At 41.3% G+C, this 24,413-nt stretch overlaps 1 protein-coding gene and 1 long non-coding RNA gene across 2 annotated transcripts in view; one reads left to right on the forward strand and one right to left on the reverse strand.

Moving 5' to 3' along the window:
- Positions 1-238: 238 nt before the first annotated feature.
- On the reverse strand, positions 239-21,315 carry igfbp3 (insulin-like growth factor binding protein 3). Its single transcript, XM_085436660.1, has 4 exons — positions 20,833-21,315; positions 17,000-17,247; positions 14,075-14,194; positions 239-401 (listed from the first exon to the last, which is right to left on the reverse strand). The coding sequence occupies exons 1-4, from the start codon at positions 21,188-21,190 to the stop codon at positions 276-278; spliced, it is 852 nt and encodes a 283-aa protein (XP_085292786.1). The 5' UTR covers positions 21,191-21,315; the 3' UTR covers positions 239-275.
- A 1-nt stretch (position 21,316) lies between these two features.
- Positions 21,317-24,413, forward strand: part of LOC146689090 (uncharacterized) — a 38,811-nt gene continuing 35,714 nt past the window's right edge. Inside the window, exons 1-2 of the long non-coding RNA XR_014915980.1 lie at positions 21,317-21,426; positions 21,643-21,761. This is a non-coding gene — a long non-coding RNA (uncharacterized LOC146689090). The remainder of the gene's footprint in view (positions 21,427-21,642; positions 21,762-24,413) is intronic.

Below are 24,413 nucleotides of genomic sequence, written 5' to 3' on the forward strand. Positions count from 1 at the left end.
TCCCCCTAGCACAGGACAGATAGCTGTGATGGACAGAAGGCTGTGCGCTATCCTTTACCCCTCCCCCTCACCTTCCCCTAGTCCCCCCTTCCCTCCCTCCAACAGAAGCAGGACCTGAAATCAGAGGTCCAGAGTTCCTTCAGATGTTTACATAAAACTAAATGCAAGAGCACAGTGGGATCTCGTTCTTTCTCGCCCCCCTCACCCCCTCGCCCATCCCTCCCCCATATTACACCGTCTTCCCCTTTCCATCCACTTTTTGTTCCTCCATCCTCTCATTTGCTCTCCAGGTTGTAGCACTGCTTCTCGCCCCACTGCCTGCCATCGTAGCCGGGGAGAGGCTGCCCATATTTGTCCACGCACCAGCAGTAGCCCCGCCTCCTGCCTTTGGACGGACGGCACTGTAAAAAAAACACGAGGAAGAGAAGACAAAGAAGTTTAGTCTGCCACTTGTTCGATTTCACAGAACCAAAGGTACACCAACCGGTGTCATAAGCAAGATCATCGCTCATCGAGCTTTGACATCCACCTCTAGTTTGGGTGGGGTTAAAAAGGTAGCAGAGGACTTATCCCTCTGAGACACACTGGGAAAACAGATTAGCGTTTCCACGGAGAGGAATTAATGCCTTGACACAGCTTTAACAACACCACCTTCAATGTGCATGCTTGTATTATAATAACACCCCATCCCTCTGTTGGTTTTCAGATCTCAGATGCTTGTCAGCAGGCCAAGTCATGCCTCAGCAGAACTCTCATTAGACAAACCCGTCGATCACGGAGTGGAATGCCCTGCTACCTGAGTTTTTATGTGAGTAAAACATCAGCGATACACAACACACACAATGCAGGGGTTTGCTTTGTGTAAGACAGTAATAAATGCATCATGATTAGAGCAGGAGAGCTTTTGCAGCAGCATTATGTGTGGGCAGCGTGCTGTTGAGTTTGCCCAATTTAGGTGCTGTGGAGGAGTTTACTTTGTGCTACCGGCCACTGGGGGTAAATGATGAAAAAGCAGATTATTTCTGATAGAGAGGCGCTTGGAATGAGGAATGCTCTGAGTGAGTGAGAGTGTAGAGTGTGAAGGTAAACATGGGGTTGCTAAAATATTTGCCAAGGCCAGTTGGAGGGCTGCAAACCAGTGCTGCTATTCTGGGAAGCTGGCAGGCACTCAAAATCATCTGGAGTTAATTATGGCCTGCCCCAGTGCACGGGGCGCATGTGAGTATAAACACACGTTAGCAAATACGCAGCAGCACACAAACAAGAATTGTATGTGCTGCACACATACCCCCACCCCCCCACCTGCTCCCACACATGTACGCAGTAATATCAGATGTCCCACAGGAGGTTCGGCTTTGTAGAGTGGCAACTTTATGAGGTGCATTTTGGGGGTACACATGGAACAGCACAATCAGTTAAACCAGGTTCAGATCTCAAATTGTCCCACTCCTCTTAGCTCCCATCATCTCCCACCGTGGGAGTGGTGAGAGAGAGGTAAGAAGTCCAGCCACGACCGAGATACGCCTGTCTGCCTCGATGGCAACCGTCGGTAAGTACCGGCAGTCTAGGTGTGTGATCAGAAAGTATGTACTTGTCATGGATCGCTATGTGGCAAGCAGGAGGAGGACCCAAATGCAAAACTCACAGACACGGGGATGAACTCGAGAAACACAGCTTTAATGCTGGCACGGCAGAACACAGGAAATACAAAACTAAACTGGGGAAAAGTAAACTAACACTCGCAGGTAGACACAGGAAGATCCACACAACAGGGAGGGAGGGAGAACGCGACGCCGAACAGAGGAGACGCAGACAGAAATACACAGAGGGTTAACGAGGAAAGTGGGAACACACGGGGAACACAGCTGACACAGATAACCATAACGAGACAGGGCGGGGTGAACATAACACTGACGGGAGACGGGCAGAGTCAAACAGGAAGTACAGAGGTTCAGACAGGAGGAGAGAGAGCACGGGGAAAAAAGACATAACGGGCTGGGGAAACATGGAATAAAACATAAGGAGAGACGAGGGCTCATAAATACACAGGGGGTAAAAGCCACGAAGGGAAAACACTTAGGGAACAACACAACAGGGCAACTCAGGAAACATGGCCTAAATAGGGAACAAAATACAAACATACAAGAAAACTAAGAACACTGGGCCAACATGGCCCAGGACCATGACAGTACTGTAAAGAGCACATGTGTTTTTCTTTGCACACCAACACTTTCTATGTCTTTTCTGCATGAGTTCAAACACTGTTTCACTCAGCCTTTCATACTTAATTTTAATTTTTAACTTTTATTACATTATGCACACCAATCACCCACAGCTCTGTTAGGTCTAAATTATCATTGATGATGACCTGAGAACCTGAATCTCTAATCTCTAAGCCCAACTTTTCTTAAAAAAAAGAAAAAAAAAGACTAAACTAAATGAATGCAGTACCCCATTTAGGGAAAGTGTCAGATTGCATTTTAGTAAAATGATTAATGTGATGGCCCGAGCAGTGAAGGAAGTCAGACACAGGTTAAAGTGTTTTAACTTGCCAGTGTATCAGTCAGGGATGTAAAAAACAACAAATTAAAAGCTGAAAATCTGCACTTCAATCTCAAACTGAGTGCTATACTTAGATTTCTAACATCTATCAGTAAACATTGTAAACAAAACTGCAATGTTCCTTGGCACAGGGAGACAGATGGAGTGTGATCAGGTGTCCTTTTTCCAGTGTAATCAAGATTCATGTACAGCCTGAGTGCATGATCAAAGGCAGCTTTATAGAGACAGCAATCTATTAAAATACCTCACTAACAACTAGTGGAGTCTGGAGATAGGTACACGACCACATGTGCCCCTAACATCATCCAGGCATTCTTGTCTGTGAACTCAGTATTTTGGTTGTTATCGTCTTCCTACTCCTGTCCCCTTGGAAAGATGGAAAGGAGAGGAAAAATGTGCATGTGTGCTTATCCCTGTTGCTTGGCTACCTTTTAATTTCTATTCCAGCCTCTGCAGTCCTTTCTTTAGTGCTTCACTCCAAACACACGCATAAGTACAAAACATCCACTAAGCAGTGAATGTCACTACAGATGATGCTGCGCACAGAGCCAATGCTGACCGGTTGAAAAGCTGGAAAGGGAACAACAGCTAAGTTCACCAAGAAGGGAGAACAAAAGTTAACAAAAAGTAGCACAAAAAGAGCAGACAGCAGCTGCAGTGGATGGTTTTCATTGTTTGTTTTTTTTCACCTGATTTCTCTTACTCTCTCTTACTCTCCATGGATGTACTCTCTCTGCTGAATATGTCCATCCCTTCATGACACAGTGTATCTATCTTATGCTGGCTTAGTGCAGCATAACAGCCATGGCACAAAGCTCAGATCATTTCAAACTGGTTTCTTAACATAACGATGAGTTTGCTTTACTCAAACAGCCTCCACAGTCACCCGATCACATGCAGAGTCCAAACCCTGCGCCAGCCTAAATCCCATGCCCTATATTCTGAGCCTCATAGCCCCAAAACTAGCCCTGCCTGGTCCACATGGTTGTCACTAAAAAAAAGCAACAAAAAACAAAGCATATTTCATCTACCTTGCAAAGCCATAATGCTACCTTTATGAGGTGTGCATGCATGTGCGTTGTGTGCATGAATGCAAGCTCTTGTAATGCTGATCTTAATAGCTAACAGCAAGGCTGCTGGGCTTCACGCACATTAAAAAGAGCCTGGTCTGACCACTGGATAAACACCAGCTCATAAAATGCAATGTGTTTGTGTGTGTGTGTATGGGCGCATGTATATGTATTTATGTAATCAAGCGGGCATCTGTATGTGCTTGCAAGTGCATTTGGGAGTAGCTGCAGGATATTGCTTTTTCTTTAAAAAAGTGTCTAAGTGAAGAGAACTCCAGAATAATTTGTTTGTTTTAGAATATTGGCAACACACAAACTTTAAAATAGAGTCTTAAATATTGCTTCACAAGTTTACAAAGTGGTAGACTGGAAGAAGGGAGATCAATATAAGTAATGACTCGATGTGGTCAAACCATAGAGGGAGAAGAGGGTAAATTTAAAACAGTGTATTTGGACGATTATCTCTAAGAGAAAGATTTCTACATATACACTGCTTAACAAATTTATTAGACCACCACCCAATGTAAGGTTTATTAACATTATTAAAAATTACATATTTAATTTTTGATGTTTCTCTAATGGCTCATCCCCCAGTTTGCACAAGCTCTTTAAAGATGATTAAAAAGTATTTACTAATAAAATATAACTATTGCTGTTTCATGTAATAATAATTTCCAAATGTACTGTTTTACAGTTCAAATTCAATTCAAATGCCAAATTGCTGTTTACTTGCAGCAGAAAATTCATTTTAATGGTAGTCAAGTTTGGGTTTAATTTAATAACTAATTTAACTCAGCTCAGTGATTAAAGTCATGTCTAATTTCAAACACGTTTTTGACATGTATAATTTATAACATCAATAATTTGTTAAGCACTCTATCTGTTAACCATAAACATAACCACCTACTAGCCAATATTTGCACATTAAAGCTTCATTTATTTCTACTTGTGTTAAAGCTACATCGATCTATTTAATATTATTATGATAAACATTGATTATCTTTTAGATACAACAGTGTTACATATAGTGTAATATAGTTAGTGTGACAGAGTCAGCTACATTAACCCTCTGAGATCCAAGTCATCATAGCTGATAATCCTTATCAAGACCCTACTCTGTTTTAGCGAAAAGCAAAAAGGGATATTTTGGGAAAAAAATGTGTAGGTGAATAACATGGATCATTCTGTGTTCTCCTGGTAACCCTTAAGTCTAACTACTTATGTGAATGTTAATTTGACACATACGTACTATGACTCTTAACCCTTTAAGACCTACCATAGAACCAAGTCCGCCAGAGCTTATATTATATTTTTACATGCTGTGGAGCCATTTTTGGGAGCATTTCAAGTTGCTATACATCAATACAACCATTATAGCCCAAACTTTAATAATATGTCTGCATTAGGTGCATAATAATTACATAAATTGCAAAAAAGTGCAATAAACTACAAAAAAATTGAAAATCGTTTTTGTTTTTTTAACATATATTTCTAGTTAGAGAAATTTAAGAGGCTCATCCCTCAAAACTGTAAATACAAAAAAGTTGCACAAACTAGTTTCCCACCACAGGAAATTTATTTTGAGTGTCTTCATAGTTTTATTTTTGAAATACACCAATTTTTATACACTGCAGGAAAAACGAAAATAAATATTATAGTGCAAATTTGCAAAATAACAGCATATGCATCAAAATAAACTATTTCCAGCAGTGCAATATGAGTCCTAAGCATCCCAGAAACGACACAGAAAGTCATAAACTCAAACATAACTTTTTAAAACACAAGTATAGGCTCATAAGGCCCCGATCGTAAAAAAACTACATTTCCGCAAAATGACGTCACTTCCGGTTTCGGGCAGGTCATGCGGTCATGTGATAGTTCGCGCTGATGGACGTAGGAAGTGTTACAAACAGCTGATCGGATCGGCGAAGCGTGTTTCTGGAATATCATGTTTTTGTTGCTGCAAGTGATTTTTATGCAGTTTTTGCAAAGCTATATGTGGAAGGAAACTGTGACCTAGGACAAGCTGATGGCATAAGATGTAAGTACAACTCCTCCGGTTTCATATGCAAAAAAAATTATTGCGCTAGCTTATGTGGTTGCAGTGCTACCGGGATTTAAAAATAGTTACGCAAAATGGAGCGTGTCCGCTCCGATCGGCTGTAAAGGGTTAAAATGCCAATGGCACACCCCAATAAGAGCAGGCTCTCGCAGTACAAGATGCTAACCTGATCAAGTGTCTATGGATGCGCTGCTCCACAGTCTGCATCCAGTAACACACAGAATCCTAAAGGAAACACTGCCAACATTCCAGTGACAACCAGGACACCCCCAGAGGTTCTGCCAGCATGTCCTGTCAGAACAGAGCTGAGACATAATATTAGGCAAGTGATTTTAATGTTGCAGCTAATGGATGTATACCTCCCAAAAAACATTCATACATGTTTGTTGGCACATGTAATTGAGTTCAATTAAAGCAAAAATAATAATCGCCATTATTTTTGGTCAGTAACTTTGGAAATATTATAATTTATTGAAAAACAGATATACTTTTTCATGTTAAAAAAATTATATTTACATTACTGTTAATGGTAGAGCACTGTGCATTTACGTTCCCTATCACGAACGACAAGACAGGCATATCTGAGAGCCTAAACAGAGAGCTACTTCAGCAACCCCAACAATGCAAAATATGCAAGAAAGATCTTCCTGCTAAAAGTGGAAGAAACAAACTTGTTTCACCACTTGAGGCAAAAACACATAGCATGGAAAGATAAATAAAAAAATAAATAAATGGCTCAAACCCAGCACTGCCGGAGCGCTTGCTATCTGCATTCCATATGAGAGGAAGAATAAATCGTTTATGGATTACTGATGGAGTTAATGGTGCTGCTTTAAGTAGTTGCTTAAGGCAGGGCTTTAAGCAACTACTTAAAAAGGTGGACCCAAGATACAGCCATATTTTGAATTAGTGTGTGTCAGCATGTCTGGACTGTTTTGTATGTGTCTTCTGTGCCTTTAAGAGTCTCTCCAGGTCCTCCTGATTGGTTGAGCTGTTTTGGGCTGGCTTTGGTCTGGCGGCTGCTGATTGGCCCCTATTATCAACTGTCTGCTTCAAAAAGCCCGTCTCCAGCAGTTGTTCCCCTGGCAGCAACTGGCAGCAGCAGATCTGTCTTCAGCCTCCAAACTTGCAGTGCTTGATCTTGTGTGTATTTTGACAACAACTAGGTTTTTTATATAGTATTGTAAATAGTCGTGTCCATCTGTAAATAGCACTAAAGCAGAAGAGGTGAACTGTCTATATAATTTTGGACGCTTTGTCTTGTTTATGAAGCTAGGGAGTTCGAGGTAGCACTTGTCTTTTGTTTGGTTTTGTTTCATGTAGGGTTGAGGTAGCACTTTTCGGGAATAGCTTGTTTGGTTTGTTATTTTGGCCTTTGTTCACCCTGGAGTTTATCCTTTCAGTTTTGGTGTTATTGGTATAGCAATAAACCTCACCTTTAATGATAAAATGGCTATTGGGTCTGGCTTATGGGACGGGGTGGGGACACCCTTTTGAACCCCTTTGTTGCGCTTCTGTACTCCTAGACCGGGACATAACACAATACTGTAGGTAGAAAATAATGTTCACTTTCAGCTTTTTTGTGTGACAAGGTTGGGGAAGAGTTTCAAAGTTTTACTTGTGTGTAACCTATACTTTTACTTAAAATTTCAGAGAAAAACACCACCTATGCTGCTGTTGTGCTTACATATTGACTTACGCTGTATCACTACTGTTACACTACAGGATGCTGCTGCTGACACCTTGTGGCAACTGATTCAGACTTTGATTTAGGTGATTTAGGTCTGTGACTTTGTTTTGTTTGCGCTATTAAATATTGGTTCTCACGAGCCGCAATCACCAATAAAAGATTAGGTATTTACTTTTAGCATCAGAAATATCATCATCACACATTTCCTTTACTTTGCCACCAAACTGAATACATTTCAAACATTTATCTGAAATATGAAAATAAATGGAAATTCCTCTGACAAGAATATGAATAACACCTTTCAGGACTTTACAGAGTTGCCTAATTTGCAGCATGAAAAAGGGATTTTTTTATTTATTGAAAATGTTAATATGCTCAAGTAAAACTACTGAGAAGTACAGTTTGGTTATCGGCATCTAAATTTAGGTACTGTGTTGGCATCAATAATAAAAATATTCCCCTGCTCTGCGTATTATGCATGAGACACTGGAAAAAGGGGCTTATATTTCAAAGTGAAGAAGAAAGAGAGATGGATTATAAATCTAGGGAGGGAAGAGAACTAGAGAGAGACAGGGTGAAAATAGCTGTCTGGATCCCCAAAGGTTGGCCAGTTATTATAAAGCCATTGTGGTTGGTGTGTACATTTCCACAGATCCTTCTGAGTCACGCTCAATAAGTCAACCCTTATGGGCCTGGCAGTGTCAGGACCTAGTGAATGAGGACGCAGAAGGGTACACAGGCACCTGGCTCAAATCCTTAACCCACAGCCTCCTCCTCCTGCTCCTCTTCCTCTTGACACACACTCAAAACTCTAAAAGAGTACACACAGAGACACACACTGTCGTTCCATTCACAACCCTCTGCAGGGTGATTCCTGTCCAAACAAGGAAGGAAAAGCCAGGTGGGTGGAAGGGCAGGATGGACGGAATGATGGAGCGGGCAAGCAGAACAAAAGATGTGTGGATGACCGTAGGCACGGCACAATGGGGGTAATGATGGGTGGTGAAATGATGAATTAAAGAGAGAGTGAGATTTTGAGGGATGTAATGAGTGGTCAGTGTTGGGAATGCCTGGCCTGAATGGGGATACTGAGCCAATTCATATAACTCCAGCTAAAAATAGGTTCCTCCTTGCAGTTTTTTGCTAATGGCACGTACCTTTCTTATATGAAAATAACACAACTATAGGGTTGATACGTGAGCATGGGTATGCCAAAGAGGTAAGATGGAAGCCTAACCTTAACCCTGACCCCACCCTTAAACCAGTCACCTGTGACTGGGTGAATGTTAAGAGGTCAAGGCTACTGCTTCCACTCTCCTCACTGGCTACATTGCTGCACCATTTTGCATTTAAATAGAAAAGTACAGCAACAGAGGTTGAATGAAGCTTGAATGATTAACGCAACTTGAAGTGTTTCCGACACATAGATTTTTTATTGGAGGAATAAATTAATTATGACTTATTTCAGCATTTATTTCATTTTCATTCTATTGCTCTTATTTTTGAAAGTTCAGGTGCTGTTAACCCCCTATCTCTAGTCCTTCCCCTAACACTAGTCTGACTAGTGCTGTGATGGACCTCAGTGTCATTTAGCTAAAATCCAGACACTTAAACCCCATAGCTGCAGAATGCAACTGGGACAGTGATTCTTCTTCTGCTCTAGAAAAATGGAATTAGCTATACAGCGACTCTTACTAGAATCTGTCTCGGATAGTGAAACAGTCCATGTGCCACGCAAGCAAACTCACCAGGGCTGCAGTAGAGCCACGACTAACCTTGCTACCTACAGTTCATTATAGTGGAGTTGGAGTCATTCCAGGATGGGAGGAACTGACTTGAGAGGGAGTATATGCACTTATATGGACAGTCCATAGGAGCTAAATAGTCTAATACTTTTTCTTTTTCCAAAATATGATTAAATAAAAATAGTGCCGGGGAACCACTTTGAAAGTGTTGTTTTCCAAATTACCACTAACTTGACAGTGGAACAAGCTGAACCATAGCAAACCTAACCAATGGTGTAAAATAATGTTAAACTGTTGAGACAAAAGTAGTTCAATGTACATTATTCAGTTGGTAACTGAGTCAGCTTTGGGTTTACATACATGTCTGTGAGTCAGAACCCTGCCTTCTAGAGACTTGAGTCCAGGTGGGGGTATTGCACGCAGCAGAATAACTCATTCAGCTCAAATAGCATGCGGCAACTTGTCTGAACATTTGTTTATCTATAATGACATTGCTGTATGAGCTCTGAGCCACACTCACCCTTTTGCACATGTTCCACAAGTTGCCTATGGATTCATGACAATTCAAACCCTAACCCTAACTATAACCTAACTTATTTTATTTAAGAAAATGTTCTTCTCAAGTCTTGGCTAACAGTGAAAAAAGAAAATAACTATTCAAACTGATCCTAAAAACTGTTTACATTTTTTTTTTTTTCAAAAACCATATATTTCTCAAAAATATAGGGTTGGGGTTAAAGTTAGGGTCGTCACTGGGTTACCTGTTTAAAACTCCAGCAACACTTGCAGGATACATAACAACCTTTTTGTTTGACTCGTGCAACAATGTTTGACCAAACGCATGTGTCTTTAGGGTCAGCTTTGACAGCTTCACAATTTGTTGTCTTGGAAGTAAGTTATGGTGTGCCAGAAGCGTCTACTTTGTTTTGACAAATGCATTAAGCCATATTCATAGCCACGCATTGTTTTCATAAATGTCTTCATTTACATACTCCTATAGCTATGCAGGGAGAAGGATGATGGAATGGAATGAAAACTGCATTCAGTCCTCTAAAAATCTAACAGCAGACCGCAATGAGGGTGGACACATTACAAATCCTATTTTATTATACATGTCTCTGGAAGAGAAAAGGGATGGCAAACATCCACTTTCTGTCACTTATCCATGGCAGGCACTTAGGCTCTGAGGCATTCCCAAACCAGCCCAGAGGCACTCTCTCTCTAGTGTATCCTGGTTTAGTCCTGAGATCAGCCCACACATTGATATGCCCAAAACACCTAACTAAGCAGGCAACCAGCAGGCATCCTATTCAGATGCCTAGACCAGCTCTTCCAATGTGGAAGGATCCCTTCTGAATCACAAAGCTCCTCAACCTGCCTCTATTGTAGAGTCGGAACAAGAAACTTATTTCCTGCCCTGACTGGAAATGAGCTCCTCGCACACAGCTCTTGATCATAGACACCACACCATCCTTCCATCATAAAGGATGGCAGGGTACCCATGAACATGACCCTGAGATATGAACTCCTCCATTGGGGGCAAGTATGAATGCCGCCATTTCCCCATTGAGAGCCATAGCCTCAGACTTGGAGGTGCTAATTCTCACCAAAGCCGCTTCACGCTTTGTTGCAAACCACCCCACTGCCACTGTGACCTGGAGGTTACTGTTTGATGACAGAACCACATCGTCTGCAAAAAGCAGAGAGTAGATCCTGAGGCCACGTCTACAGTAGCCTGGATGAATTTGAAAACGGTGTTTTTGTCTGCACTATCATTTTCAGTCGCTTTCACAGAGTTGTGCGTCCACATTGAAAAGGTCGAAAACACTTACACGCCAGTACTGCGCATGCGTGAAACGCAAGACGATTCGACCTTTTTTTTAAATGGACTGACAATGAGGTGGAGTTGTTGCTGTGAGTAACACAAAAGTGCAAAGTTGCAAAAGCGAGTGAGAATTAAAGAATTTGAAGAAAAGCTATCTGGAGCATGTACAGACTGATATTAATCTTTAATAGATTGAGAGCAAACAAAACAACTGCTGTTTAATGCCTCCACTATCTTAGTTTAATTGGTCACACGACTGCATCACATGACTAAAATGTGTCATCGTTTTCAAAAAGGCTCCAGGTTCACTGTCCACACTGTTCGCTGTCCACGCTGTGTCCACACTGTGATGCCAAAGTATCCGCTTTGGAGGGCGTTTTCAAAACGCCGCCTCAGTGTGGACGGAAGGCCAAAACAAAGAGAAAAAGATGTGTTTTCAAATGAAAACGTATTAGTGTGGACATGGCCTGAGACCACCACCATTTCTTGACCGCACTTTGACTGAACCAACAAATTCTATCCAAAAAAAAAAAAAAAAAAATGCAAATAGAAATAGTGGCAAAGGGCAAAGTCCAGCTTCAGCCCACTACAAAAAAAGTTATCACATTTTAACAATGACCCCTGCTGATGCAATACAGCTTATGGATGCCTATGGATGGCCACCACAGTACCATGACAGGATCTTCACCTGGGTATGCCATCATAGTGGGAAGGATCTGGACAGGAAAAGAGCCTTCATTACAGTAGACAAGTCATATTTTTTAAACTTCCAGTCTTTTTATGGCCCACAATTTTAGTTTTAGTTTTAGAAGTTAATTAACTACCAGCAAGCTCCGGGAAAATGCTGTTAAATTACTAGTTTTATTACATGCCGTTCTCTACTCCCCAACTCTAATTAAAACCTTTCACAGTCAATGGCTCAACAACAAACATGCCAGCATAATCCCAGAAAGATACATTCTGCAACAACTGAGCAAATTACACGGAGAGTTCAGCAGAAATATAAGCTATATAAGCTATCAAGTGGTTATTTAATTGATTTTTTTTTGTCTTTGGCCATTAAAAATGTCACTGTTAGAATTAACTGTTACTGAAATGAGTCAAATCCATGCCCGCCCACATGCAGTGACTTTGAAAAAATCTTTAAGGCCCATTTCCTGATTTCAATGAGAAAAGCAGTTACACTTAGCACATAAAACGGTTTGAGTTCCTGCCTTTCAAAAAAAAAGTCCCTAAGCTGAATACAGGACTTTCTGGTTTCCCTGAAACTACCAGGAAGAGGTCTTGTATTATCAACTGTCGGACGTGATAGTACTTTAAGCAAAAGTTGTGGAAAAAAAAACTCTTGTCATAAAAAAACTGCAACTGAAATTCAACATCTATTAAATCGCTTTTGTCTGCTGTTGTACTTAAAAAAAAATCAAATGACAATTATATGTGGCCTTTAAGGGCTTTTCATCTTAAGCTGCAGATACGGACACGCAGCATGCACTATTCAGATTTAGATAAACACACAGTTATTTACTGGAACTTCAGAAACATAGACACAATTGGAATAGTATAACTTCTGTTCTCCTTTTTCACTTCTGTGAATCTGTGTGTGAAAATGTTATTTAATCCATCATCAGCGTCTTCCTGACAAGCACTTCAAAAGTGCTGTAACGCAATTAAGGATGCAAAACGCTGACTTAAAGTTCTTAATTTTAGTTCCCCCTGAGCCATCATCGCTAAAAGTTAAATAAAAAGCTACATTTCTACAGCATTTCATATTTGAGGGGATATACTCATACAGAGGTACAGAACCTGCATATTAGGTATAAAGTTATGCTACTTTTTTCTCTGTTTAGTCCTTCCCCCCAACCTCATCCCTCCCACCTCCTTTCCCTGCTCCCTTCTTTTCAAAGTATTGTCACCCTAGACGGTTCACACGGTCTCCTCTTCACCATGTTTCCGGTCATAAATCTCTACAACACACCGTGAAGGCACATCCCCTGAGACGGATTTAACACAACACTCCGCACCCCACTGGTGCTCTGAGAAAAGGGCGACAGGAGCTGGCACACTGCCACACACACATTTGCAAACACTCCAACCAGAACTGACACTTTCCCAGTAGATATTTTGTTGAAGGAATCCAGGAAATGAGCAAGGTAGAGGCTGACTTTAATGAAAGTAGCAATGAAACTACTGTGGAGAGACCGTGGGGAAAGAGTGAGGTAAGAATTTAGAAGACAATTCTTTCTTTTTTTTTTCTGTGTGTGTGTTATGGCTTGAGTTGGACTCTGACTCATGGTGCTTGTAGGGGGTTTTCGGTGACTCATGCTTTTCTCAGAATGGGCCTGTGGAATCCCTCCGATAAGACTCCCCACCCCAGGAAATTGGATAGTGGTATTTGTCACATTGTGTGTCTCACTAATGGCCCACAAGCCCTCCTCTTCATCCACCACCTTCCGCCGTCTTATCCCTTTTTCCCTCAGGTCACAGCACATGTCACCCACCTACAGTGCTCTGCCAAATGTCAGCTTCTTTGCTCCCCCCTGCCATCTTTCAAATGAGTAGCCTATGGGTGGCCCCAGTCTGCACTACGAACGTGAAAAACTAAACCAGTGACAGCCTGTTTGTTTTTTTACCTCGCCAACAGCACCCCACACCTACTCTCCCACACCAAACTACTGCCATCAAACAAGCGCCATACATATACTCCCCTGCTGCCACATCTACCATGCCACACACACTCCTGGACCACATTCTTACATCCCTACCCCCCATACTCTCCCACACCACACACCCACAAACACACCTGACCGACTTCATTTCCTGTGAGGCATGAGTCAGACGGCTGGAGTGCATTTACTGGAGTAATACATGGTTATTAGCCATTCTGATAATATAGTGTTGATGTGGCTGTCAAGGCAACCTGGGCTGCAAAAAAGGGGGATTGTGTAAGTGTGGGTGGTTGGGATGAGTCTTTGAGGATTCTTTGGAAGTGTTCAGGCATGCGGTGGGTCTATTTGTATGTCCGCAGGTGTGTGTGTGTGTGTGGGTGTGTGTGTGTGTTTGAGGGACAGAGACGAGGTATAAAGAAACAACAGAGATAAAACAGCAGGGAGAACCAGTCACCTGCTTTTTCTTGTAGAAACCCTTTCTGTCACAGTTGGGTATGCGGAAGCCTCTCGGGTTAAGCACGTTGCTGATTTTAAGGCTGTTAAGGATGCTCTCCATCTCCCGCCGACATGGCCCCTAGCAACATAGCAAACAAAAGCATTAATATTAGGCCGCCATCCTTACACATTCACAAACAGGAAGAACACCGGGCACAGCCATGCAAGTTCAAAAGTTTGTGGTGAACATCAAAGCCTATAAAAGGTACCGTGTTGAACCTTTAATGTTTTATCCTACTAATCGGCTCCAAAGCTAAACGTATCATATCAATTCTGATGTAATCCATTATTCTTATACTTATTCTTATAATATGTTTAACATGCCATTGAGCTTCTGGATTTTTCCTGCAGTTTTAAATAAAGTTCTGTAAGTTTGAGCAACCTATGCTGAGCCTGTGTCGAAGTGCAGAAGCAAACACACTGTAAGGTCCAGGTTGAAGAGGTTAAATCCCAAAATGAGATAGTCACTTTGTGAAAAAGTGGTACCTTCTGTTACAAAATGTTTGTAATCAAAACTACTGGTGTTTAAACAATAGTAGATAACATAAAAGTACCCTGTGGATTTTTGGACCACAAATTGCACCGTATAGCTCCGCTATAATGAGAGATTTGCCATATTGTTTGTATTTTGTTTCTTTCCTGCACATGAAAGAAGCTACACATTCATACCACCTACCATGGCTTGACAGTATGCATTTATGCGATCATAGTTGGGCCACAGTGGAATGTTGACCTACTTTATCTATGAGACAAACTGGCTAATGCACAGTTTGCTTCTTTATAGATTATAGATCTTTATAGAGAGCTTTCTTTTGTTAATTCAACACTAAATAGTGTCAGAACTTGGTATAGTTTGTTGAAACCTGGGTTGCAAATATTCCTCAACAACGTGCAAACACATATCATCATTTACATTTCACTGCTTCAAATGGTGCCGCAGCATCGTGGCATATCAGCAAGCATAATACATGTCTTGATTGCAGCTATTGATTTGAACTCTCTTCTATTTTCACTGCTAATGGCATTTCTTCAGAATAACTTATCCAGACTTAATGTTGTTAAAAAATATAATAAAGTTGGTGAGTTAATTAGCTAGCAAAAAAGTTCTGTTGTTTGAAACACGGTGAAGAGTTCTGCTCTGCATTTCCCTCTCATTTTCTGGAATATTATATAAAGAGTTTTAAGCCTTGAACCAAGCTGATTAGCTATAGGCTAAATCATAATCATAAAAAGACTTCTTCTGGAAAAAAATAATAATAAAAGAAATGGAGGGAGGGGCAACGCCACAAGACTGTACATATTTACTTTTAATGGTAAAGAAAATAATGTATTGCAAATCCCTGATTCCACAGTGATCGACTTCCAACCTTTTTCTCAAATGTAATGTCTCAAAAATATTTGTTATCAGTGCCATATAATAATAGCTTTGCATACATATTGTAGTTTGTATTGTACGTGTGTATAAAAGTGACCTGAAGTTTGCCAGTTTAAATATTTGTGGTTGCAATCGCCTTCACAAATCAGAAACATCTCTGTTTCAGTTTACAATTATAGTTATTTTCCATGACATCATGAATAAAATGCTTTTGTATTAAATCAAGGTGGATATCATGCTGAATTTCTACATTGTGTCATAATGTAATAGCTCACAGTAAGTCTGCTTTTATGGTTACAGAATTATGGTTCATAATGAAAATCTCTGTGGAGAATATAAATGGGATTTTTATTACGGACTGTTACACTCTATGACTAGGCTGCTTTCCCAGAATATATAATTTTTATGATGCACAGTTTTAATAAAAAGTACTTATAAATAATGCAGCTGACCAACTACTGTTACTTTTGAGTTCAAAAATCAATATTAGTCTTAATGTACAATAATTATTGCAGTGAAAAGAGCTAGGACAGATGAAAAGCTAGCTAAAAACCTAGCAAGCTAACAACCTCCTAACAACTCTCAGTTGCAGACTTTTCAAGTAGCAACTTACTTTCATTTCTGTAATTGGTTGTTTTTGTTTTGGTTGCAGTTGTTTTCCCCCATAGTGCTACAAAATGGCTAAAGAGCTCATTTTAATTGGCTAGCAAAAAATAAATAAATTCTGCTAAGACTGTGACACTAGTCTTTCGTCTCATCTTGGGATTTGTGCCATTACTGGGATGGGCAGTGTGCAAGGCAGTGTTGTTAGAAAGCAGGTGTGCAGTAGTCCTTTTGGTAAACACTTTTTATTTGACAGCAAATAAAAATGGCCATAAGCATTTGGATTGCTGATTCAGCAATCCACATGATGCAAAAAAGTGACACAAAATAACAAATTTTTCAGATCTGAACTGCTCATGTAATGTATATCCACAATGAAAGTGTTGTGTTTGGGGAAAATTCGTCTGAGGAAAAATAGTGTTACTTTACTATTTACTATTACTGTACAGATGCACATTATGAGCTATGGTCAAAATTGTTACAGTGGCCTCATTACTCAAATCTGTTTAATCAGATTCAAAACATCTGAAATATCAAACTTGGTTAGAAAAAATAAATGCCGCAAATTTGTCCAGCAAAATTACGAGGTCATAATTTAAACTACTATTAACGCATGATATAGTCAGACAGATTTTACACGTCTGGTGTGTAAAGGCCTAAATACTGAGGCCTAGGTTTGAAGCTTCCCTGAGGGCATTTACTGTGTCTTCTCCCTGGTCCTTCTCCCAGCATTCCTGTCTTCTGTCCACTAGCTTATTAAAGTCAGGCTAAAATGCCCCCAAAACAATACATACAAAGAAAGGCATGGGCATTTTATATATTTAGTGAGATTCCAGGTATTTTTTTTTCCAAAACAGCAATAATCTCATAGTTTTAACAGAAATCTCATTGCCTGGTGTGACTTACATACTCATTCTCCCTCTTGCTCTCCACAGAGAAGTTGTGCACATCCGTATTGGCGCCTCCTGATAATGATTCCACCTTGTAGCTCTGGGTCTTCCTGTTCTCACCCCTCTGAATTAATATGTTGTGCAAAGGAGGCCTGGTGTCCATCGAGCCCCTACTATGTCCATCCTTCACAGTTCCCACGCCAGGCAGCACTGGAATTGTCTGGGTGACATTGACAGAGTCTTCGACCTGATTTCCAGCATTTTCTACATGGAAAGTGCAAAGAAAAGTTCTCAATTTAACAATTTTATGGTTTCATACATATAAATTGGTGCTTAATAAAGACAAATAGTGACATTTAATGGTTGATTCTCTGTCTTGATTCTTGTAAAAATTTTACAACCCTCAAGTCAGTTTAAAAACTTGTCATATCTGGATTAAATTAAGAAAAGACACCAGAGATTGTTAGGTGTTAAGTTGTCTAAATGTAAAGAAGAAGCTTTTGGAAATCTGAGTCAGCCTAGTCCTCTCTCCCCAACCGGTCATGGCAGATCGTTGCCCCTCCCTGAGCCTGATTCTGTCGGAGGTTTCTTCCTGTTAAAAGGGAGTTTTTCCTTCCTACTGTCGCCAAAGTGCTTGCTCATATGGGGTCATATGATTGTAGGTTTTTTTTCTGTACATACAATAATCTGTATGTATTGTTGTAGGGTTAACCTTACAATATAAAGCGCCTTGACGTGACTGTAGTTGTGATTTGGCGCTGTATAAATGAAACTGAATTGAAAGTGTATTTAGGTTTGTTTGATATGGACGTAAAATTGCCATTTCTTTTTTTCATTAATATTTAATGGAAACATCTTCCTATTATCTCTTTTCTAAAGCACAAGTGGAGCTTAAGCTGCGACCTCAGAATCAAAAGCCAACATGTCATCGCTGTTCTGTTTTGTATAGAAATTGCCATATTACAAAATGACTGCAAAATGCTCGCTTGTGCTCATTCAATCCAGCAGGAAATTCTTGACTGTGTATGAGGACCCTGTTAAAAGCAGACAAAATAAAGTTAGCTCATTGCCTTGTGGGATGTTTGGAGCCAGAATTGAAGCCAAGTAATAAACAGAAACATGACAATTTCATATCCACAAATTTCCACAGTATGCAGGCCAAGAGATAGAGTCACAAGGAGGAACTGAGCGTAAACAAGACCTTTTAAGGACCTTTAGCAGAAACGGTTGTATATATGTTTATGTGTGCATATATAAGGTGGGGAGAAGGCTGGGACAGGTATATTAATAGCCAGTGGTGTTGGCAAAGATTCCTGTCAAATCGTTAAACACAGCAAAGCAGGGACCATCTGTCTGAGAAGAAGAGGGGGGCTTCAGATGTTCCTCACTGAAATAGGAGAGGACCAAACTACCACCCATGTGCCACCCGGTCGACCACACCACCGCAAGGCCACAGTGGAAGGAGCTTACTGATCTCAGAGACGACGTCCTGGAGAGGCAGAGGGATGATGGGAACACACATGCAACGACTCACACACACACACACACACACATACACACCCAAACACAGTTTAAAACTGTTAACTCAAAGCAGATTTTGTGTTTAAGAGCTGTGGTGAGGGCGGCGGACGGGCATGTAGGGGTGTAGCTCGTGTGGGCAGGCAGGCTAGCAGCCCACCCTTTCTCTGTGACCACCTGATCAGTTAGTGATGCGGTGGAGCTCCACAGTCTCCCAGGCTCACGAGAACTGAGAACAACAACTTGGATGTCAACAACAGCGTGTGCTGCAATAGAGCAGAATCTGAAAGTGCCTTTCAACCTGAGGCACCCTCCACATGTTTTGCCCCAAACTTTTCAATAACAGCCATATATGTCCACAAGCAGGGACAAAAGAATTATGCCCTGTTTTAGATTTCTGCAAGCATTCCTTTTTATTGTCAATATAAACTTTTTTATAACCCTTCTAGGAAGTCTGGGGTGTTTTAGATTGACACATTACGCAATTTGTTTGTATAATAGCACAGGGGTAAACAGCACAAACTGCGGTGAGGAGGAGAGCTTGTTAATGTCTGGGAGGAGATCCTGTGCTGAATCTGGGGACATGGCTGTGGAAACCGCTGAGCTGCATCAACACACTCTGACCAACAGGGGCACTTGGGGTCATTTTCTTCCTCTCCGCCTCCTTTTCTGGATCTCTTCTCCAGTTGTGCAGATGGAGAAGGAAACAGATCAATACCCATGTCAATACTGTTACTGGTAGTTCTTATTTTAGGTGGATCTGGAAGCTGGAAAGTAAGTGAAAGAATGAGAACTTTGTATTTGTGTGTGTGTGTGTGTGTGTGTGTGTGTGTGTGTGTGTGTGTGTGTGTTTATGTTTGTATGACACTGTCACTGCTGAGTGCTTGTACACCACGCATTAGTGTGGCCAAACCAAACAACCAGGAAAAAGAAAACACACACATGGGCTCTTGGGTGCCTGACGTCAGTTGTGTGCCCAGACGCACAACCATGTGTATTCACATGTAGGTGACATGTGTGCCATTTGACTAGTGTGAGCAGCAGCCATACATTTAAATAAAAGACCAGGCATAGGATGGCTCTCAGTGTGACAGTTAAGAAATCTAGCATTGGTATTCAATGCTAATTGGCTGTGATTGTGTGTTTGAATACTTGCGTTGGGAATTTCATCCCTGTTTTGTCAGACAGAGGTATCAAACATAAGGCCCGGAGGCCAATTCGGCCCTTTGGATACCTTTGGAGAATGTGAAGGACATACATTTTGGACTTTTAACTGTATTTTCACAAGTTTTACAGCTTTTCCTATTTATGAAGACCTTTGTCACATCCAGTTATACTAAATCAAAATAGTTAAGTTATACATATCTGTATTTTACACATTTACTACTTACAGTTTGACCCCATAGTTATGACAGATATTTTCCATTTACTACAGAGGCATGTAGAAAAAATGAGTGAGGGGAATTTCACTGGTCCAGCCCACATAAGATCAAAGTGGGCTGTATTGGCCCTAGATATAAAATGACATTGACAGCTGTGATCTAGGCTGTCTGCACCAGGGAAGCACATACTGTGCACATCCATGCTGTGTCCAAGAATCCATTAGCTTTAACATAAGGGCTTCACAGCAGATAGGGACATGGTCTGCACTCAGCCTCAGCTAAATACTATAAACCATAAACTTACAGAATATAAATGGCAAATTCTGGTTTGGGGGACTCTGTGTGTGCATATGCTACTGTGTGCATTATGAAGAAAGGGAAGGAGCAGTAGTGTCCTCTTCTTAAAACTATTTTCAAGTGTAACATGTCAATCATAAAACTCCTCGTGTTCTGTTTCGTATTTACGGACGATGTTCCAAAGGGACTTGTAGGAAAGCAGTATTAGCTGACGTGGGACCCTCCAACTTAGAAAGTCACGACTCCTGTTATGAAGTCAAACTTTTAGGAGTCTAGTGGGATTTGTTTAACGCAGGCCAGCGCACAATTGTGCAATGTAACCCCCCACCCCCAAACACAGACACACACGTATTGTTGTGATTTGCCAAAAAGCCCGGAAAATACGTTTTTGCATCTTTCTTTGTGCTTTTTAATCACAAGCAGCTCTGTCACAGCATCTTTAGCCCAGCCACTATAAATGCCTCACATTTAACCCAGGAGGGAACTGTTGGACTTGGTCAGCGAAGAACAGCACCCTAATGGGCAGGGCGCCTGTCAAAGTCAATGCATAATAGCATTCAGGGGCGCACACAAACATACCCACACAAACACGCACACACGGGCAACAAGGTGTCAGAGAATCATTAAAAAAAGAAAAGAAAAGACTTCCCACCTTCTTTTTGCGGTGGCATGAGAACGCTGTTCAGTTTTTTGGGACTCGAACACACTCCCCGTCCCTCCAGGAGAGCCTGCAGGGGTCTGCTCTCCCCGGGCTGGTGCCGACAGGTCAAGCCGGAGCCGCAGCGCCCCGTGTACACTCCACACGGTTGTCCCTCTCCGAGGGCGCACGTCATGCAGCAGCCGCAGCCGGGCTCCTTCACCCGCTCCACACAGTCTTTCGGCAGCGGCTTGCACTGCAGGAGCGCGCCGGCGTCGCAAGGCTCACATCGAACCACGGGGCCCACAGTGCCGGCGAGCCGGGCGAATGCAGCCAGCGCGGCAACCAGACAAAGCACACAGACATCGGGCATTCTACCGATTAAGCTGGTCACAAAGGGACAGTATGTGAGTTGTCACGTAGGCTTAAGGGGACTCTCTGTGACACAGCGAGCTGGCTAGCCTTCTCCATCTGTATTTTCTTTTACGCGAAGTTCTCGTTTTTATACAGACAGAAAAAAACAGCCAACAGGTCACACCCTCCTCCGTATGAATAATGTAAATGGAGAGCCCCGATATGAGGGACCGCTATATCCAGTCTCGGGTGGAGGTGAGTGGGGGGCAGCCGCTGAAAACATTCAACTCTTTGAATCCTTTAACGTATTTTACTAAGTTCTGTTCATCTAGTGCGCTTCCAGCTCCAAATCTGCTCCGTCCATCTGGTTCCCCTGTAAAAGGAAAAGCCAAGTTATGTCAGCAGGTTGAAGCTGTTGGCTTTTTTATATACTGTTTACTAGTATAAATCACTTTCATTTTCATTTTGCAGATAAGATGACAAACTACACCAAGGACAGTTCTCATGTGGTGACTGCTCCCAAAACTCCGGGTTTGGGAATTTGAGGGTTCTGCTCCACTGGTCCGATCTCCTGCTGGCATTAATCCTATGTGAGTGAGTGCCACTGGTGTTACCCCAAGCTCCCCCACCACACCCACATGCAATACTGATAAAACATTCCTCTGGGTAGGTGTATAGGTGGCCTCATACTATAACAATAATTTCTTTGCATATAGTGTTTGTATAAGTGTGACCGCATGCTGGACTGTGGGTGCAGCCAAAGAGGTATTGTTTAACTGCTCTGGTCTGCTAAAACTGCAGAGATTGGATGCACATGCCAGCTACCAAGCACGTGCAGACCAGACTGCATACCTGACCCTTTTTCGCTCGGTATCCAGACCCCCTTGTGCCTTTCCTCCTGGATGCCTCCACCCTGTCATTGACCCCACAGGACTTCCAATTATTAAAAAGAAAATGTTGTGATTGTGCAGGCTCAGCATCTGCCCCCCTCTACGTTCAGCATATCCTTCTGTTATGCAATAACAAACGCAAGAGGGGGGCACACGCTGAGAAAATAATGTAATAAGTATAGTCCGTTGTGTGATTTCCACCACAGAAGCAGAAAAAGTGTTGAGACTCCATTATGAAAAACAAGCACTAGGTAAGGAAACACTCCCAGAATAGCGAGAAAACGTCTCCAGCTGAGATTAGTTTTCTCATTACTTGACATGTTTTTTTCTCTTTTTGCATTTTTCAGCTTTTTTTGCATCTGAAATATTTAGATTCTGATCTGTGGCTTGTTTATTGTCTGCCCATCTGTCCAGGGTTGGGTTTAACTAAACGTACAGTTTAGACTAATTCAGCAGAAAGACACTTTTGGAAAACTGTGTCCACTTAGTATGAATACAGAAAACTTCTGGTTTGTGTCTATAAGGGGTGACCGGGTTCATTGTGATGCGTTGTTATTGTTTGGCTGGCTAAACCAGCCCTCATATAAAACATGTAAACAGACTTGATATGCTGTTCTCCAGTTTTATGACAATTTGCTTGATTAGATATTGCGAAACGAAAAACATATACAATGGCATGTGGCAAAGGTAAACAGACATTCACTGGATCCTCCTGATTTCAAGATTCAGGAGTCAGAACAGAGTATGTTGTAATTTGCCTCGGGACAGTTTGGGTATAATAAAATGATGAAATGAAATCAGATAACTGCTAGCAAAAACATGCACATCTCATTTCCTAAACCATATGTTCAACTTGTCTCTGTTGCAGTCTCAGCAAACTGCAATAAGAGATACTATTTGTCTCACTCAACAATCTTGTCTTGGTCTTGCATCTGCACTTTTGTCTTTCACCCTCTCTGTCTTCCTCTGCCTCGGGGAATCTGATATCCTCTGGTTATTAATCTCTTCTTTAAAGTGTCCCAGTCAACATTCCTTTGTGATACAGTTTCACAATGCAGCACATTTCAGGCCATAAATCATTAATTGGAAACACAAAGTCACTGATGGTCCTCAGTAACACTGGCACAATGTACTTTATAATTTGTGGTTTTGTGAAGCCCAAAGGTTCTGCGCTGATTTATTTATTTCCTTCTCCCAAGAGTGATTCAAGAAGTGAATTTCCTTTCTGTCAACATGTACTGTCTTCATATTCAAGCTATGCCATCAGCAGGCATTGCACTCACTGACCACATTATGACCTGCGGATCACTTTATATAAAAACACTCATTTTACATTCTATTCATAGATCACGTTGACAGCACTGTTACTTAGTGATATGTTACTTGACTGACTTTCAAGCCCATCACAGTGTGCTGCAGTTATCCTCTAGTTTGCTTACAGGAGATCTTGTTTTCTTATCTCTTCTTATTTTCTTTCTTTTTTATTTTTTTTATCAAGAAATAGTGGAAAGAATGAGATTGGCATAGATTTTGTTGGACTTTAAATGTGACCCACAAAAAACACTAGGTCAACTTGCTGTCAGCAATAATGGGATACTGGTGGAGCCCCTGCACTCAGTCTGTTTCAGCCCCCCTTGTGATTGGCTACGTGTATATGAAGTCTAAAGTGGTCGTAATGGTAACAGGAGCATTCGGAGCTGTGACCGTACTAACTGGAAGAGCGACTCCAGCAGATTCCCAAGAGAACACCAGAGGTCTCTGTCCAGAAGCAGTCCTAGGAACAGCAAAGACAGTGCACCGAGTTTCTGAGGGTCTGTTACATTACTGAAATGATGGCCAAAATTAAAATCATAAAAACAAGATATCAATTAATATAAAAAGTTCCTCTCTTGAAAAAAGAAATCTATCCCTCCATAGTCTTTTAAGAGCAACTCATTCTTAAAGGATGACTGAACAAACAACCTAAATTTACCTGAACTCTGCTGTTCCAATTTGACTCTTCATCACAGTAAAATTAGTTCAACACTTCCTCACATATTTTTGTTTTATTGTATCTTCCTATGGCATCCCAATGGGCGAAGTGAAATGAGAAAAAAAATAATCAGGCATTCCTTTAAGCAGCCAAATAAGGGTCTTTCTTATCAACAGAATGCATCCTCAAACTGCAGCACAAATATTTGAAGATTTTTTTGCTATGTAGTTCCACTTATTTGCACTGCTGAGCCACTTTCAATGTTAACTATTTTTCCAAGGTGTTGGGATGCTTTCCCATCAGAAGGATGATTAACATGTAATTTGTCTGAATTATGTTGACTGTGGCTTACAGAGAAAAGGCATAAATAATGTGTACTG

The sequence above is a fragment of the Copadichromis virginalis genome, linkage group LG17, assembly GCF_057382275.1.
Source record: "Copadichromis virginalis isolate Kocher_CV1m ecotype Utaka linkage group LG17, C_Virginalis_male_GT1.1, whole genome shotgun sequence".
NCBI classification, from domain to species: Eukaryota; Metazoa; Chordata; class Actinopteri; order Cichliformes; family Cichlidae; genus Copadichromis; species Copadichromis virginalis.

Bases quoted from the DNA above. Each gene is read 5' to 3' on its own strand.
- igfbp3 (XM_085436660.1), bottom strand. From the start codon at position 21,190: ATGCCCGATGTCTGTGTGCTTTGTCTGGTTGCCGCGCTGGCTGCATTC. The intron at 17,248-20,832 runs GTGGGAAGTCTT...CTTTCCATGTAG, and splicing joins CATGCCACCGCAAAAAGAAG to AAAATGCTGGAAATCAGGTC. The intron at 14,195-16,999 runs GTAAGTCACACC...CTATGTTGCTAG, and splicing joins GCAAGAGGGAGAATGAGTAT to GGGCCATGTCGGCGGGAGAT.